Below are 16,293 nucleotides of genomic sequence, written 5' to 3'. Positions count from 1 at the left end.
GGAGCTAGGATGTGATTTGAGAGAAAACAGGGCTAGATCCGTGATGAGGAGAAGGAAGTGAAGTAGTGGTGTGATTTTCATGGCTGTTGGATAATCGCCGCCGGCGGAGGCGATTTCCGGCCGGCGGCAGACGGTGGGGGACGGCGGGGAAGCAGTGGCGTTACGCCGATGTGTATGGAGGTGTTTTGAGAGGCGATTGAGGGGCAGGGGGGAGGGGGGGAATCCGACATTTAAATACAAGACATCCTGGTTAGTTCCGGACCGTTGGATTGATGAGATCCAACGGTCAAGATTGAAGGCCTATGAAACGACGTCGTTTTGGGCATTAAATCACTGGAACGGGTGGGGTATTTTTGGGCCTGGACTGGGCGGTTGGTCCGGTTTTGGAAGGGATCTTGCATTTGGGCTTGTGGTTTTGCATGATAATGGCCCAAAATTTGCCAACCTTTTGCTTCTTATTTCAATTTCTTTTTATTTATTTTCTTCTTTTCCTTTTATTTATTTTGAAATTTCAGATTTTACAAAATGTAAAATTAAAAAAACTAGCCAAAACCTGATTTAATTCTAAATGAGACTAATTAAATTTCTAAATTAACTAGATCCATTTTTAAAAGGAAATTAAACAAATAAGTGAAATTAAAAGAACAAAGATGTAAAAGATTTATTTTTGTTATTTTTCTCTTATTTTAGTAATATTGATTAACTAGTAAAACTAAAAGTATAACATCGAATTCTAAATGCGAATGCACTATTTTTGTACCCTTTTTTATGAATTATGGCAACTAAAAATGCACACAAAAATGCAAACGAGGCACAAAATCATGCAATTAATTCCTAAAAATTCAAATAATAAAGAAAAATCCTAATTCTAAGGAATTTTGTAGGAGTAATTTAAGCGTGGCAAAAATCACGTGCTCACAACCATCATCATCAACCAAAACTACCACCAATCAACGCCTCTAGTCGATATTCACCTGTTAGCCATCACCACCAACAACTATCATATTTTTAAAAAATTATATATTTTATTGATAGAATATTAAATTAGTTAGTATTTCATTTGAATTTTATGTTTATTAATTTTCAAATAAAGATAAATTGTATACATTCAGATGTTAAAAATTAAACAGTCTTAATTATTTCTATACAGATCTTAATACACATCTTACTATATTCAGATGCGTATTCAGATGCAGATGTCTTAATCTTAATACACATCTTGATATTAAGATGTGTATTCAGATTCAGACGTCTTAAATCTTAAAATATAAATAAATGAGGCCTAAATACATTATCTTAAATAAATAAATAAATGGGATGCAGTTTTAGCACCCACCAGTACACCGACATCACTTAATTGGTCTCTAGGGTTTCCAACATTTCGCTGTGCGACACAGCTCTGCACACATATTCATTCTTTTCTGTTTTTTTTTTTTTTTGGTTTTTATCTCATACATATATATTCTTTTATGTTTTCTCATCATAGCCTATTCGTAATTTCCGAAATCACTCCAAGTTTCGAGATTATACTCCGATAATTGGAGCCTTACCGAAATCGTCAGTCTCTCCGTTTAATCTTATTCTCTAAACAGTTTAGTATCTTTTTGTTCTTTAATTAAAGTACTATTTGAACTTGTTTAGACTGAATTATACTATTTGGTTTCAGATAATTGTGCGCTGAGGAATTGCAAAATGGTGAGAACTGTGAAAACTCACCATGAAGAGGACGAAGAGGACGAGGAGGAGTTTTCTTCCAGAACTCCTGATGGCTCTTCTCAAAAGGGTATTTGTTTATGAGTTTAAGTTCTATGCTCGAAAAATATAAATTTACATAATCATTTCATTTAAAAAGTAATGTATCTAAGTTATATACACTTGCACAGTGTAGTGAAATTTTACTCGTCAATCTGAATTAACTTATTATAGTATGTTACTTACCATTTTTTCTAGTTTGCTAATAAAATGTTTGTTATCTAGAGTTACATGCAATTACCGTTAAAATGACTTGATTGTATTTTTTACACCGTTAGTGTATATAACTTAAACTCAAAAGTAATTAGAGGTAACTCTATATTATAGCAATAATTGGTAACTTAAATGGTAAGTAATTTGCTATAACATGTTATACACTAATGGTGTCAGAAAAGTATTGTATTGTCAGTGTATATAAGGTATAAAAAATATTTATACAATCTGATCATTTAAAAAGTAATTGCAGGTAACTCTTTTAAATAACATTGATTGGTAAACTAGAATAAATAGTAAGAAATCTGCTCGAACAGATTATATTGAGTTGATGGTGCAAAAAAAACAATGCACTATCAGTGTGTAACTGTAATATATAACTTAAACTTTTGTTGAGTTTAAGTTCTATGCACCGTCTAAAACATATTTACACAAGTTGGTCTTTCAAAAAGTAATTGCAGGTAACCTTGTTTTACAGTATTACTTATATTAGTAACATAGAATAAATGGTAGGTAACTTACTATAATGGGTTATATTACACGATAATGTAGGAAAAACGTTCCACCGTTAGTATATATAACTTAAATTCAAAAAGTAATTATTTGTAACTTTATTTAATTACGTTAATTGATAAGCTAAAATAAATGGCAAGTAATTTACTATTATATTACACTGATGGTGTAAGAAAAACATTATATGGTCAGTGTATATAACCTACAACTTTTGTTTATATAGGGATACGTTATTGTAAAGCTAACTGCTATTGGGATTTGATTTTTATTTTATTTTTTGTCTAATAAAATCTATTGTGGGGGTCGATATTTTGAGGGTGACAGGGAAGAGCAATGATGGGAAGGGAAATTCTCATCGTTCAAAGCATTCTGAGACGGAGCAGCGAAGGAGGATCAAAATTAACGAGAGGCAAGTCTATTAGTTATTCAATTCTGGACATCTTAAAATGAATGATATCATTCCACTAAATCGTATCACTCCCTCAGTCACAATTTATGTGATTCTGTTTTCCTCCTGAACGCGGAGTTTTAGAAAGAAAGCAATACTTTTGAAACTAATGGTCTAGAATAAAAAATATGACATTGTGCAACTATAAATCATCTCGTTAAGGGTAAAACAAAGTTTAAAGTTAAATTGTTTTGAAATAGAAATGTGTCATTGTCACATAAATTGAGACAGAAGGAGTATTATGGAGTATTATACTTGTACGCTTTCACATATTGAAATTTATTTGGTTTTGAACTTTGATGTGATGGAATCTTTGTTAAATTATCTTTTCAATTACTACTTTATATGGTCTTCTGTTACTGCTAATATAAACATAAATTAAGTTAACATCTTGAACTTCATGGCTAGACAAACACATAAAAAGGATCAGATAGAATATGGACTGGGGTGAGTATTATTTTGTAGCCATATCGGACTCCCACACTCGTATCTGTGTAATGTATATGGTTATTGCTTGCATTTGGAAAAGTTTGAATAGTCCTCAATGCATTGTTTGAGTCTCCTATATTTGTTCATCAGCTCTTTCCAAATTTAAAAATATCCTTTTGATAAGAAATGGATCTTGGGCCTAACTCAACCCCAAAAGCTAGCTTATGAGATGAGTACTGGTTAAGACTATATGTGGAGATAACAGCCCATTTTCAATATGTTTCAGAAATCGCCTAAACAATCTTCCATCCATGCAATTGCAAGCATATATGGAGATATCAGCCCATTTTCAATATGTTCCAGAAATCGCCTAAATAATCTTCCGTCCATGCAATTGCAAGCATATATCTTTTTTGAGAAAAACTTGATCTGCTCATTTCTTTGCAACAAGTGGTCAAAAATTTCTTATTTAGGTGATAATCCACCTTACATGTTAATCACCAAGGATGTATTAATTAGCTTCGCATCCTCGCAATCAAACACTTATCCTTAACACCGCTTGAATCCAATTGAGCCTGTCTTAGTCTGCCAGCTTGATTCTCGCATGCCAATTTTTTATGAAAACCTTAATCACGACCAACGTCGAGTAGGGCACCATCCTGGTTATGATCATCATTCAGAATCATAGGTTTATTGTTGATTTTTGTCTTATAGTCCTTATTGATTGAAAATCACTGTTGGCTTGTATTGAAAAACATCGAAAATGGCACAATTTTCCAGATCATTCAAGTCCTTAAAATTGCTATCCATCATCTCATGCAGTGACGATTGTGTTCCTATCTTTACTCTTTAGAGCAACCTAAAATGGCTCTAATCCCAAAGAAGCAAAACTCTCACATTTCATAGGGCCTGGCAATATTGCTGATCATGTGTTGCAGTGCTTAGTATTACTATGTTCTGCATTCGAAGTTGTTTTCAAACTTTAGGCCAAGTTTTGTTCTCTTACTCCACTTGCAAGTTCTAGTTAGACTACCAATTTTTGGATTACAAAGCACGAGGTTGGATTAGGGATCAATATTGGTTCTAAAATTAACTGTCCCAGTATATACTATGGTGACCCAAGGCGATAGGGTGAGATTGCGGAGTTTTGAAGAAATTAAGATAAGCATAGTGCGGAAGTTAGTATTGGCCTCTTGGAGGCGGATTCGGTCTTCTTTCTTAAAAGTTTTAGCCCCGGTTTGCTGTGGTAGGAAGTCCTTTGCGAATTTGCTCGGAGTTCTGCATAGTTAAAATGGTTCCTTCATTGGGTAAACCAAGAACTGGGATGGGTCTGACTCTAATACTACGATAAGAAATAGACCCTGTGCCTAACTGTCCCCTAGAGCTAGCTCATGAAGTGAGAATTGCTCAAGACTATATAAGGGGACAACAACATACTTCCTCCATCAATTTAGGACACTTGACTGAGTTGTTGAACTAGCCCTTTAGTTGGTTGTTAGCCTATAAAATGGCGTTTTGTGACGATCTCACTGTAATGATTGAGAACCCTTATACCTGTAAGTAAGAAAACTGAATTTAGTCAGCCAGCATGGAAGGCTGCAGAAGGTTTACGTGCACATAACTTTTTGGTTATTTTGCTGAAAAGGATCAACTTTTTTGTTCGTGATTTAATGATTAGGCGTTGTTTTCATACATCACATAACATAAGTAGTTTTATAGTTTTATTTAGTACTTGGTGGATTTTAGTTGCCTCTTCAGTCGCTTCTTCAGCATTCTCCTTCCCAATGCTGACTAATACTTAATATTTTGCAGATTTCAGGCTTTAAGGAATCTCATACCTGAAACTGATCAGAAGAGAGACAGAGCTTCATTCTTGTTAGAGGTGTGAGTTGTGACATTTCACTTTCTTGCCTATGTTGCTGCTTATTCAATCTTGTTTACTACGTCGTCACAAGGATAAGCTTCAGGATTTACAAAATTGCAGGTTATACAGTATATCCAGTTTTTACAAGAGAAATTACAGTGGTATGAGGGAACCCACCAAGGATGGAGTGCAGAACCCTCGAAGTTGATGCCATGGGTAAGATCTTTGTGATACTTAAATTCACTTTGACTCTCAAGTAATGTGGAGTATTTTGCATACAGCTCTCCTGTTCCTGTCTCGCTCACTGAGTTGCTTTCTTTGCTTGGTAATATAACAAAGTTTTATCATGTTTTCTTCTGTTCTACTATTAGCATCAATACAGCAGTTTGCTGTCCTTATTCAAGGACGATCTCCAGCTTTTCTGCTATGAGCTTCAGAATGTTTGCATGGCTTTTGGTCCAACATTTGTTTGTTGTAGACTGTTTCTGGTTATGACCAACTTAAGAGTCAAGTCTTTGCACCCTGTTAACTCCTTTACACCTTGAGGCCGAAGATGGTTAATATGGACTTACCGCTGCTAAGATACTCTCTCCATTCCTTCTTAATTGGTATTTGACTACGCATAGAGTTTAAGGCATTAATTTAACTTGTATATATACTAATCTATCAGTAAGTGCGTTGCTCGTGTATGCCGAGTCGATAGTACACTTTTTTGTCAAGTAATATCGATATTATTAAAGTTTTACGTAAATAATTGTATATGAAAGAATAAAATACAAGTTCCCGTGAATGATCTAGGTGGATCGTTGTATGGTTACTTGTTTATCGATGTTAAGATGATTGAATATCGTCTGAGCCTGCGATTATGAACAATCAAAGTTTGATTAGATACAATTTTTTTACTTAATTTGTTTACATATGGTAGAAACATGTAATTAAGCCAATGCTACCTAGCTTGCAACAACAATAGAAGATGGACTAAATCTTGGGTAAAAGGTTGTCTTGGAAAAGTACAATTGTAAGACATCAAATATCAGAAAAATAGAAAAGGACAAAATATACCTTAGTAGACAAAGATGACTGAAACAAATGGGCCATAGAAATAGTAGAGTCCCAAAGACGGAGAAGAGAGTTGTAGTGTTCTTCTAACTTATTACGTTTTGGATCGTGCCAACTATGTAGCTTGTCACTGGAGCAGTGTGATTGGTCAATTCAAATGGATCAATCGAATTAGAGTCCATCTACACAACTTCTTTACTCCCTACGACTATAAATATAGGTCTTCATGAGCCTAGAAAAGCATTGGCAAGTTACTAGAGAGACCTCTGAAGATTAACATTTCGAAGAACTCTCCACAAGCATTCAAAGATTCAAAGTAAAGAGCAAAGAACAAATCAAGATTTGAGGCGCGACCAAGCTAAAGACTATGTGCTCGTGGCATTGAATCAAAGTTCATCATTCGTCCAAGTGTTTGTGGCAGATAATTCAAATCACATTCAAGACGGAAATTCAAGACCATGCTTTTCAAGCACTTGAATCAAAATCAAAGTTCAACATATTTTATATATCTGTTGGGATGAATCATAGAATAATATAGAGATTGTAACATTCATCATATCTTGAAATCAAATACTATATTTGTTACTCAATTTTCCTTGCAAAATTCCTTGCAAATCACTGGGCAACGTAGCCTTCAATAGTGATTCTCCTCCATTTTTGCTTTCTTCAGATTCTTCTTTACCCGTTGCTTCTTGGGCCTTTTCACCAATTTTCTTCTCGTCAATTGTTTACTCGATTCCCTTTGTAAACTTGTTTTGGCGGCGTCTCCGCCAAGCCATAAGAATCCATCCTTTATCATCAGTTTGACCAGCACATGATTCACTCTCCTAGGGACAATGTCACTTATTATTTAATAAATATCTATTTTCGAACAAATTTCCCATCAGTTATGGGACGTTCAGGATGAAGCCAATAAAAAAAGTTAAAAAATTCAATTTGGATAATAACTTTTAACAGAGAAATTAGTACGTCAACTTGAATTGAAAGGAAGAACTTAGGACTTTGGGACTTAATCTAGGACGTAAATCCCTAGCATTCCAATTGGAATAAAATAGAACAGAAAGCAAGGAAGGTGAAATAGTGTTGGAAAAATCCAACGCAAAATGTCTCGAGGGGGCATTATTGAATGAATTGACTTCGGGTTTGATTTTTTGAAACATAAGCGGATTTGAACAATAGAACCAATAATTGGGAACTTTTCTCCAGAGCCGGATCCAGGATTTCAGATTTTTTGGGTTTGATTGTGGCTCACACAATCTTTTGTAAATATTTTACTCATTTATAAAATTTGTTACCATTATCAAAAAACAAAAAAATAAAAAAAAAGATATGTCACAGAACATCAAACTGGCTTTTGATGTTATACGGAACAAGATTCGAACACAGGACCTAGGGGTCAAAAGTGCGCGAAGCCACCACTAAACCAAATGCTGTTTTGAGCATGGGTTCCGACATGGATTTATAAGTACTTTATCCGATAAATACCACTGAATACACAGTCTAAGGAGGGGAGCATGGATTCACGATGCCCCATGCCCCATGCCCCTCCATGTGGATCCGCCTCTGCTTTTCTCGCTATTACTTTGTTCATTATAGGAAGGAACAATGATGTGCTATCATCCATATCTTCAAAATCACCGACTTTAATCATCTTTGGTGGTGATGCAGTTAGGATAGCTTCCCATTCATGTAATTTAGCAAGTTGCAAAGGACTGTGCGATCCAACAGACCAAAAATGGCAGAGACTTGGTTTGAACTTTACTTTTCATCCTTGAGCAAGATTTTTCCTTCATCGGCCCAAGTCCATGACTTTATTTTTGAAGAGGAAGCATTTACCAAAAGGGCATGCCACAATTTTGTAAACAATAAATTTTTGTGTTTAAAAAAATAAATGGACTAGCCCAAATAGCATTTGGATTTTAATTTAAATCCATGTTAAACTTAATAATTAATCTTTGATTTGGGCTTGATATTTCTTGAATTTAAGAATTCATCCAAATTTAATATGGATATTAATTCCATAAAACTCATATGGTTGCAAATGCCCTCTACTTCAAGACTTGTCAAATATCAAAAACTAGGTTTGAAGTACGAATTAAGACAACATGTTTACTTAGAGCAATTGAGACTCTAAATTTCTTTGGTCTCATGGGCCTAGCTGGCTGCTAATCCAATTAATTTTAACCAATTTTGAATCATTGATCGGTATGAAAATGCACGTGACTCCATTATCATTTAACAAAATCCAATTTGGAAACTTTCAAACTGAGTATTCTTGTGGGAATATTACGCAGACATCACCTCAGTGGCGGACCTACTAGGTAGGGAGAGGGGTCACCGACACTTGGGAACTCCGGCAAAAACTCCATATATAATTAGCAAATTTCTTCAAGAAATAGTCAAATATTAACAGAGGCTCCCGTACCAATTTTTATGAGCAATGATAAATTTATATTGAATGTGACGGTACCCTCATGACCTTCGAATCCTGGTTCCACCTTTGCGTTACCTTAAATATTGAGATTATCCTTTTATTTTGGTATTATCTTTTGCATTTGAAATTCATAGAGTTGAATTTTGTATAACTACTAGTAATTCTTTTTTTACTAGTAGTCAAAGCTTGTGTTGATTGTCGTAATCCCAAAAGATAAGGACATCAGCTAGCTTCCATGTTATTAAAAGAATTCGACCTAGCTACTTTCACTCCAAATCTAGGATTCTATTGTGTCGTTGATATGGATCACCGGTTGTCAATTCCACTTCCATATGGAAAGACTTAAGATTTCTACTAGGAAAAAAAAGTACAACTCTTGTGCACCGGCCAAAAGCCCTGGCCCTGATGGTTTTACATTGGCCTTTTATCAAATATGTTGGGATACTGTAAGACTGGATGTCATGGTGACTTTCAACCACTTCCATAGAAAATGTCACATGGTTAAGTCATTTAATGTCTCTTTTACCGCTCTCGTCCCTAAAAGGAAAGGAGCAATTGAACTGGATGTCATGGGGACTTTCAACCACTTCCGTAGAAACTGTCACATGGTTAAGTCATTTAATGCCTCTTTTATTGTTGTCATCCCTAAAAGGAAAGGAGCAATTGAACTCAAAGATTTCAGACCTATTAGTCTTACTAGTAGTGTCTACAAGATAGTGGCAGAAGTGCTGACCAAGAGACTTAAAAAGGTGATCAGGAAGTTGGCCTCTGGCTACCAGAATGCTTTTATTAAAGGCGGGCAGATTACAGATGCTACACTAGTTGCTAATGAAGTCTTGGATTGGAGGCAAAAAAATGGTGAACCTGGCGTGCTCTTTAAGCTTGATATAGAGAAGGCCTTTGACAAAATCAATTGGCAGTATCTCATTTCAATTTTAAGGCAGATGGGATTTGGTGAAGAATGGATCAGATGGATTAGATATACCTTCTCCACAGTCAAATATTCTGTTCTTGCTAACAGAAGTCCTGTTGGCTTTTTCTCCCCTGAGAGAGGGATAAGACAACGGGATCCTTTGTCCCCTTTCTTATTCATTCTAGCGATGGAGGGACTTAGTAGAATGCTGGAAAAAGTGAAGAAAATGCATTGGATGGAGGGTTTTAATGTTGGCAGCAACTCTGGCTTAACAGTTTCGGTGTCTCACTTATTGTTTGCTGATGACACCCTCATTTTCTGTGGTGCTGAGAAGTCTCAAGTTGAATATCTCAATCTTACCCTGTTGATTTTTGAAGCTTTGTCAGGGCTACACATTAACATGTCAAAAAGTGTCATTTACCCTGTTAATGTGGTCCCAGAACTAGAGATGTTGGCTGATATAATGTGTTGCACTACAGGTTCATTCCCTACCACCTGCTAAGGCCTCCCATTGGGTGCTAGACACAGATTAACTGAGATATGGAATGTGGTCATTTATCACAATGAATTATATTTGTTCGATACACTGTTGTCAATATAAATATTGAATATTGAAAAAAAAAAAAAAGAAATTTCAATTGACAACAATAAAAAATATTCAAAAAAAAAGGACTTGATTTTGGAGAAATAACTAGTAAAGGAGTTGGCCTGGTCAATAAGAGGGAGTCATACTTTGGACTGCTTTTTTCAAAAGAAACTATCTGAAAGCCCCTATGGTTTGCTGCTTCCAAACCTGGTTGTCAGGACTTAGAGTGAAATCAGTTCTATTTTCAGGCAACCCCACCAATACTTAAGGGCTCATGAAAAATTTGAGGAAAGACTGGCGTCCTGGCAGCAACAATATCTTTCTCTTGGTGGAAGACTAACCCTTATAAATAGTGTGTTGGCCAGCATACCAACCTATTTTATGTCTCTCTTTCCAATTCCTGTCAAAGTTCAAAAGCAACTAGATAAACTCAGATGTTCATTCTTGTGGGAAGGCAACAGCAAGAACCATAAATTTCACCTTGCCAAATGGGCCAAGGTGACACTTCCTAAATCACTTGGATGTCTAGGGGTAAAGGACTTAGCTTTACATAGCAAGAGCATGCTAATGAAATGGCATTGGAGGTATAATTAAGAAGGAGTTGGTCTCTGGAAGGAGGTTGTTCAAGCTAAGTATGGCTGTCAAAATCACTGGTGTACCAATACTGTTTGATCTAACTATGGATGTGGGTTGTGGAAGGGTATCACGAAGCTGTGGGATGTCTTCACTATTGATTCAACCCTTCAGGTCGGAAATGGGGAACATATCTTATTCGGGAAAGATAAGTGGTTAGGCCGTACAACATTGAAGGATACTTATCCAAGACTATTTTCTATTGCTACTAACCCAGACTCTATAGCTTCGCTGAATTGGGAGGTTAACTCATGGAACCCAAGCTTAAGAAGAAATCTGAATGACTGGGAGTTTGATGACTTGGTAGCACTTCTTGGCAGCCTTCACAATAGTTCAACCATTACTCCAGGTAGGGACAAACTCAGATGGTGCAGCAGTAGGAGTGGTGCATACTCCGTCAAAGCTAGTTATCAAACCTTAAGCTCCAGGAAGGAAATGATTGATCAGTGGCCCTGGAAACTAATTTGGAGGACTAAAATGCCTCCAAAGGTCGGTGCTTTTTGCTGGATAACCCTAAATGGAGCATGCCTAACCCATGACAATCTCATCCGAAGGGGTCTTCAGCTTGCTAGCAGATGCCATATGTGCCAAAGCAACTCTGAAACAATCAACCATCTATTTCTTCATTGTCCAGTTGCAACAGACATATGGTCCAGGTTTCTTTCACTTTTGGATTGCATTGGACAATGCCATGCAGTGTCAAAGAAGTTTTTGTGAGTTGGAGTTCTGGAAAGTTGAGAAGTCCATCAAGAAAATCTGGTCTATGGTTCCTGCTGCTATTTTGTGGTGCTTATGGACAGAAAGGAATCAAAGATGCTCTAATGGCATCTCAACTGCTAGATACCTACTCAAGGCTAGATGTTTGATCACTCTTTTTGTTGTGTTAAATTTTCCCCTATGTATAACCCTGACCAATTCATGGAATTTATCAGCTCTCTAGTCTTATGATAGATTTTTTTGCTTTCTTGTTAGGAGGTGATATCTTCTTTTATTTTGTAATACATGCATCCACTGGATGCTTTTGTTATTAATACGCCACTTACTTCATCAGAACGAAAAAGTAATAGTAGATAAATTCCTCTTCTTTTCTATTATAATATTAGCGAGTGGATCTTCGAAGATGCTGATCAATAACAATCTTGGTTGAGTTAGTTAAAGTGTTAAAACTGATTTTTGATATGGAACTCTTCTCCACATTTCAAGGAAATTAGGATTCCCACTCTTAAGAATTTATTCTTGAAAAGACCCTTTCCGTTTTGGTAACCAACTGTAGCGATCATGCCTGTTGCCTATAAAAGCAAAGCTTCTATCATAACTTTTCATTCAATTCTCAACTCCTCTGCTGGTTACAGAAAGAAGAAGCTAACTCTCAGTTTTTGTCAGGTAGTTCAGCGTTTTTCCCTTTTTCTTTTTTCTTTGAGATCAGCATCTCCTTGAATCGTCATATTTTCGGAAGTGGCAAGACATTCTGATAAACCTAGCTCATGTATTAAACCCGTGCTTTTTCCTGCATACCATTGTGTGGGAGTGGTATATTGGCTTGGCAAATCTCTTCTCAAATACTCTTAAAAGAAAATTGGAACTTGCTCCACATGTCATTCCTTCTTTTTCAATGACAGCAGTTTCTTTCTTATTATGCTTTTTCTTGAGAAGATTCGTCATTACCTCATGCCTTGGTGCAGTAATCTTTAATGTTGGAAAATACCCGTGGAAACAGCCTCTTGTAGAAATGCAGGGTAAGGTTGCGTACTATAGACCCTTATGGTCCGGCCTTTACCCGGACCCCGCGCATAGCGGGAGCTTATTGCACCGGGATGCCCCTTTAATGCAATCAGTGCACTATTTGAAAGCAGATTTTTTTTGATCCAGGAGTATTAAACTGAGCCTATATAAAATCGTTTGAGTGAGTGCTTTAATTTCCCTGCAGATATTATTCTCTGAACAGTAACTAAAGTAAAAATATGTACCGTATGCCCCAGTTGCTGTACAATAAATTCGTAATTCATTAGTTATTCTCGATCTTCTCCAAGTACGGAAAAATCCAGATGTTAGCTGTTTTGTATCAGAAACTCCTGCTTACTGTTTAAACGGAGGCTTAACATTTTCTTTTCCTTTTTCGTCCCTTCAAAGCCTAATTGCCCAAGTTCAGGCTGTTTTAGGAGTAAGCGATGCACAACTTTAGGATGTATGCAGTAATGCTTATTCTGAAAGTGAAACTAATGTTTTTCTCTTATTGTTGACAGAGAAGCACTTCTGGGCCTGTAGAAGGCTTTGTAGAACAGTCTCAAATAATCAGAAATGGCTCTACTCATGAAGATAATATTGTCATTAACCCTACGTTACTTACAAGTGCACAGAACTCTGTAGAACAGAACTTGAGTGCCGCTGCTTTATATACAGATGAGCCCCATATGGAAGCGAATGAAGCAGTTGCCTTTAACATGCCACTGCAGTGTAATCTATTTGAAAATGCATCCGTTCAACCTTCTCAATCGTCTCCTGATGCTGAGCATTGCGCTTCCCAGCCGCAATCGTTATATTGGCCAGGTAAACAGGATGCAATCGACTCTGATGTTCCGAGCTATGGTAGAAATGATCAAGAAGAAGTGAAAGTTGATGGTGAAGAAGCTGGCATCTCAAATGTGTATTCTCAAAGGTAAGATGATTATTCAGGACTTCATTAACTTTGACATGGATTTTCTGGTAAGGTGGAAATTCAAATTTATGTCTTTTACGCTAATTTTGGTAATGGCACCAAACTTGTATTACACCTACGAAGTAGACATGAAGTAGTATCACTTGAGTCCCTTGGATCCAGTTGGCCTAGTGGCAGTCTAGGTCATGTTATTTCTTACCTAAAACTGGACATAATAGAATACTACTGTGATAGCCAAGCACATGAAACGGATTCAGATTTGCTTAATGTGTCACGTGGTTATTAGCAAGTAGACTTGATGCAAATTGTAACCTGTTTGAGCTCCAAGGTATGGCTTTTTGTAAAACCTACAGCACCGGCTCCATTCTTTTCTGTGAATAAAGTACCTAACCAGAAAAGATTTTATTGGCCTGAAGGAAGTCCTCATATCTGGTGCCCCAACTTGTTTACCTAAGCAATCAAATATTAATCCAGTTTCCCTGCATATATCATGGCTCCCCAACTTTTCTACCTGAGCCATCAAATAGAAATCTAGGTTTATCTACACGTATTATGTTTAACAACAGAGCCAGATGTAGCTTTTGAGCTACGGGTTCATTTGAACCCAGTATTTTTTACTCGGAATATATATGTGTGTGTGTGTGTGTGTGTGAAAAATCGTTAAAGTTATAACAAATAATAGATTTTGAACCCATAATATTTCAAAGGTACATTGAGTTTAGTGCTACAAACTTTAAAAGTCGAATCCTGAATCCGCCTCCAAATAACAAGCAGATATCTGGAAGTTGAGGTTTGAGCCTAACTTTAACTTTTTCCAGACTTCCCATTACAATGGATAAATGAATAACAAACTGATGTACATATTATTCTGACATGAGTAGTTGCCCTCTGGACCTTGTGGCCTGTGGCATGTTTTGGTTCGAAGTTGCTTGTTGATCTGCATTATGTTATGATGCTTACTGATTTTGGATTCTATTTGGTGACATATTGGGTCTTGCTGTTGAACAGGTTGCTGAGCACCTTAAACCAGACACTAGCATCTATGGGAGTGGATTTATCACAGGCCAATGTTAAAGTACAGCTTGATATTGCAAAATGCCCAAGTAGTGGAACCACTGCTACAACGTTAATTACTCCAGATAATTATGATCACTCTCGTAAAAGGCTTAGAACAGAAGGTAGCATGTGATTGTCACTCTAGCAAGATGATTCCGCTCCTAATTCTTCTGAATCATAGTTGTAGTTTTGTCGGCGAGACACTTGAAGAGGTCGGTGCCTGTGGACTTGGTTTACTGTGCATGCTGATGGTCTTTCATCTGCTGGGCTGCTCAAATCATTCAAGACTGCTGTAGTATTTGTCTTCTTTTCCCCATAGGATAAAAGGCTTCCATTTGAGTATGAGAAGCTGCATTTTCATTTGTAAGGGTATTTGATTTAGAAGTTAAATCTTAGTTCACTTTCTTTTCCTGTTTCTCAGTCTTGTAAATATCTATCAGTTTGGTTTTAGCAACTTTTCTCATACCTAATCGTTCGATGTGGCTAGGCCTGTCTTTTACAAGTCTGGTCTGGTTTCGTAGTGAGTTTAAAGAAGAATTCCAAGTTTGTTGCAAATCTCAGTATGTCGTTTCTTTTAATTCTCATTTTGATTTTATAATATTACTTAATCTTTCCCAGTTTAGCCTTTTTCTTTGGAATCATGTTAAGAATGAAATTCAGCACTTTTGTCATCGGAGATTATTAAATATTTGGTGCGTGCTTATGTTTCTTATTTTTATTCTTAATAACCATCCGAAGCTTCACTGGCCCTTCTAATTCAGGTTTGCCTTGGGGGATTTTTTTTTTTTTTTGGTGTATATACGAAATTTTAAACTTATTCACCCGGTTAAGCTAGGTTTTCTTATTTATTAAAAGTAACTAAACTTTTTTACATAATATATATAAATCTGGTTAAAAGCTACAATCTATATACAATTTGAATATAATTTTTTGTCGTAGTCAAAAGCTACAATTTACATGGGACTTATATACAACTTGTATATGATTTTTTTTTTAAATGTAGAATTAAGTTAAAAAGCTATAATTTATTACAATTTTTATGCAATTATGTTAGTCTTAGATATTTTGCATGTTTTGTACACCTGAATATATACAATTTATTTATGTTGTTTTCGAGTTTCAATCTAAAATTCTGACTAAAATCAACTCGAGTTTCCAAATTCTCTGGAAATTGAGATAAAAACTCCAAAGAATATTCTCAATCATTTGCAACAACACCCAATCCAAACAAATTATAATTTTGTAAAATTCGATTTTCGAATTTAAAGCTTCAAAACTTTTTAATGACTATCAATAGAGTTTTTAATGTATTAACAAGTTTCCAATTCAATCTACTCGCTTCTAATTAATACTTTTTAGTTTATTGATTCCAAAAAAAACTAAAAGAAATTAAAGATCTTCCCCTTTCAGAAGTGATCATTGGTATTTATTCTTTAACATAAAAAACAAAAAGAAAGAGAAAACATAATGAGGGTTAATCAGCATATGAAGTGAAATAGTATTGCACCAATGATCATATAGCGAATTAGAGCGGCAAATACTAGAACGAAGATATAATTTCAAGCATGAGAAACAGAAAGAGGGAGAGATAAAATAAGGAAGATTAGAGACTATACATTATTTTGTATATAATTTATATCAAATTGCAATTAAGTTAAAACCTCATTAGTAAGAGTAAATTATAAGTTTCTAATAAATGATTTTATTCATTTGGTTTAGGTCTACATCAACATACTC

General features: G+C 35.8%; 1 protein-coding gene across 2 annotated transcripts; it reads left to right on the top strand.

Moving 5' to 3' along the window:
* The first annotated feature begins 1,340 nt into the window (after nucleotides 1–1,340).
* LOC109219165 (transcription factor BIM2-like) lies at nucleotides 1,341–15,178 on the top strand. 2 transcript variants are annotated; one of them, XM_019383596.1, is made up of 7 exons: nucleotides 1,341–1,557; nucleotides 1,667–1,783; nucleotides 2,803–2,887; nucleotides 5,168–5,237; nucleotides 5,340–5,435; nucleotides 13,088–13,500; nucleotides 14,509–15,178. In XM_019383596.1, the coding sequence occupies exons 2-7, from the start codon at nucleotides 1,693–1,695 to the stop codon at nucleotides 14,687–14,689; spliced, it is 936 nt and encodes a 311-aa protein (XP_019239141.1). In that variant the 5' UTR covers nucleotides 1,341–1,557; nucleotides 1,667–1,692; the 3' UTR covers nucleotides 14,690–15,178. The 2 variants fall into 2 exon arrangements, with proteins under 2 accessions (XP_019239141.1, XP_019239142.1); XM_019383597.1 differs by having other exon boundaries at nucleotides 1,341–1,591.
* Nucleotides 15,179–16,293: the final 1,115 nt, after the last annotated feature.

This window comes from Nicotiana attenuata, unplaced genomic scaffold (genome assembly GCF_001879085.1).
Source record: "Nicotiana attenuata strain UT unplaced genomic scaffold, NIATTr2, whole genome shotgun sequence".
Lineage (NCBI taxonomy): Eukaryota > Viridiplantae > Streptophyta > Magnoliopsida > Solanales > Solanaceae > Nicotiana > Nicotiana attenuata.
Note: the sequence above shows the minus strand (reverse complement) of the source record. Positions and strands in the feature narration are given on the sequence as shown.

Excerpts from the sequence above, each read along its gene's own strand:
- LOC109219165 (XM_019383596.1), top strand. The coding sequence starts at position 1,693 with ATGGTGAGAACTGTGAAAACTCACCATGAAGAGGACGAAGAGGACGAG. Across the intron at positions 2,888-5,167 it reads AGGATCAAAATTAACGAGAG|ATTTCAGGCTTTAAGGAATC; the intron begins GCAAGTCTATTA and ends AATATTTTGCAG. Across the intron at positions 13,501-14,508 it reads TCAAATGTGTATTCTCAAAG|GTTGCTGAGCACCTTAAACC; the intron begins GTAAGATGATTA and ends GCTGTTGAACAG.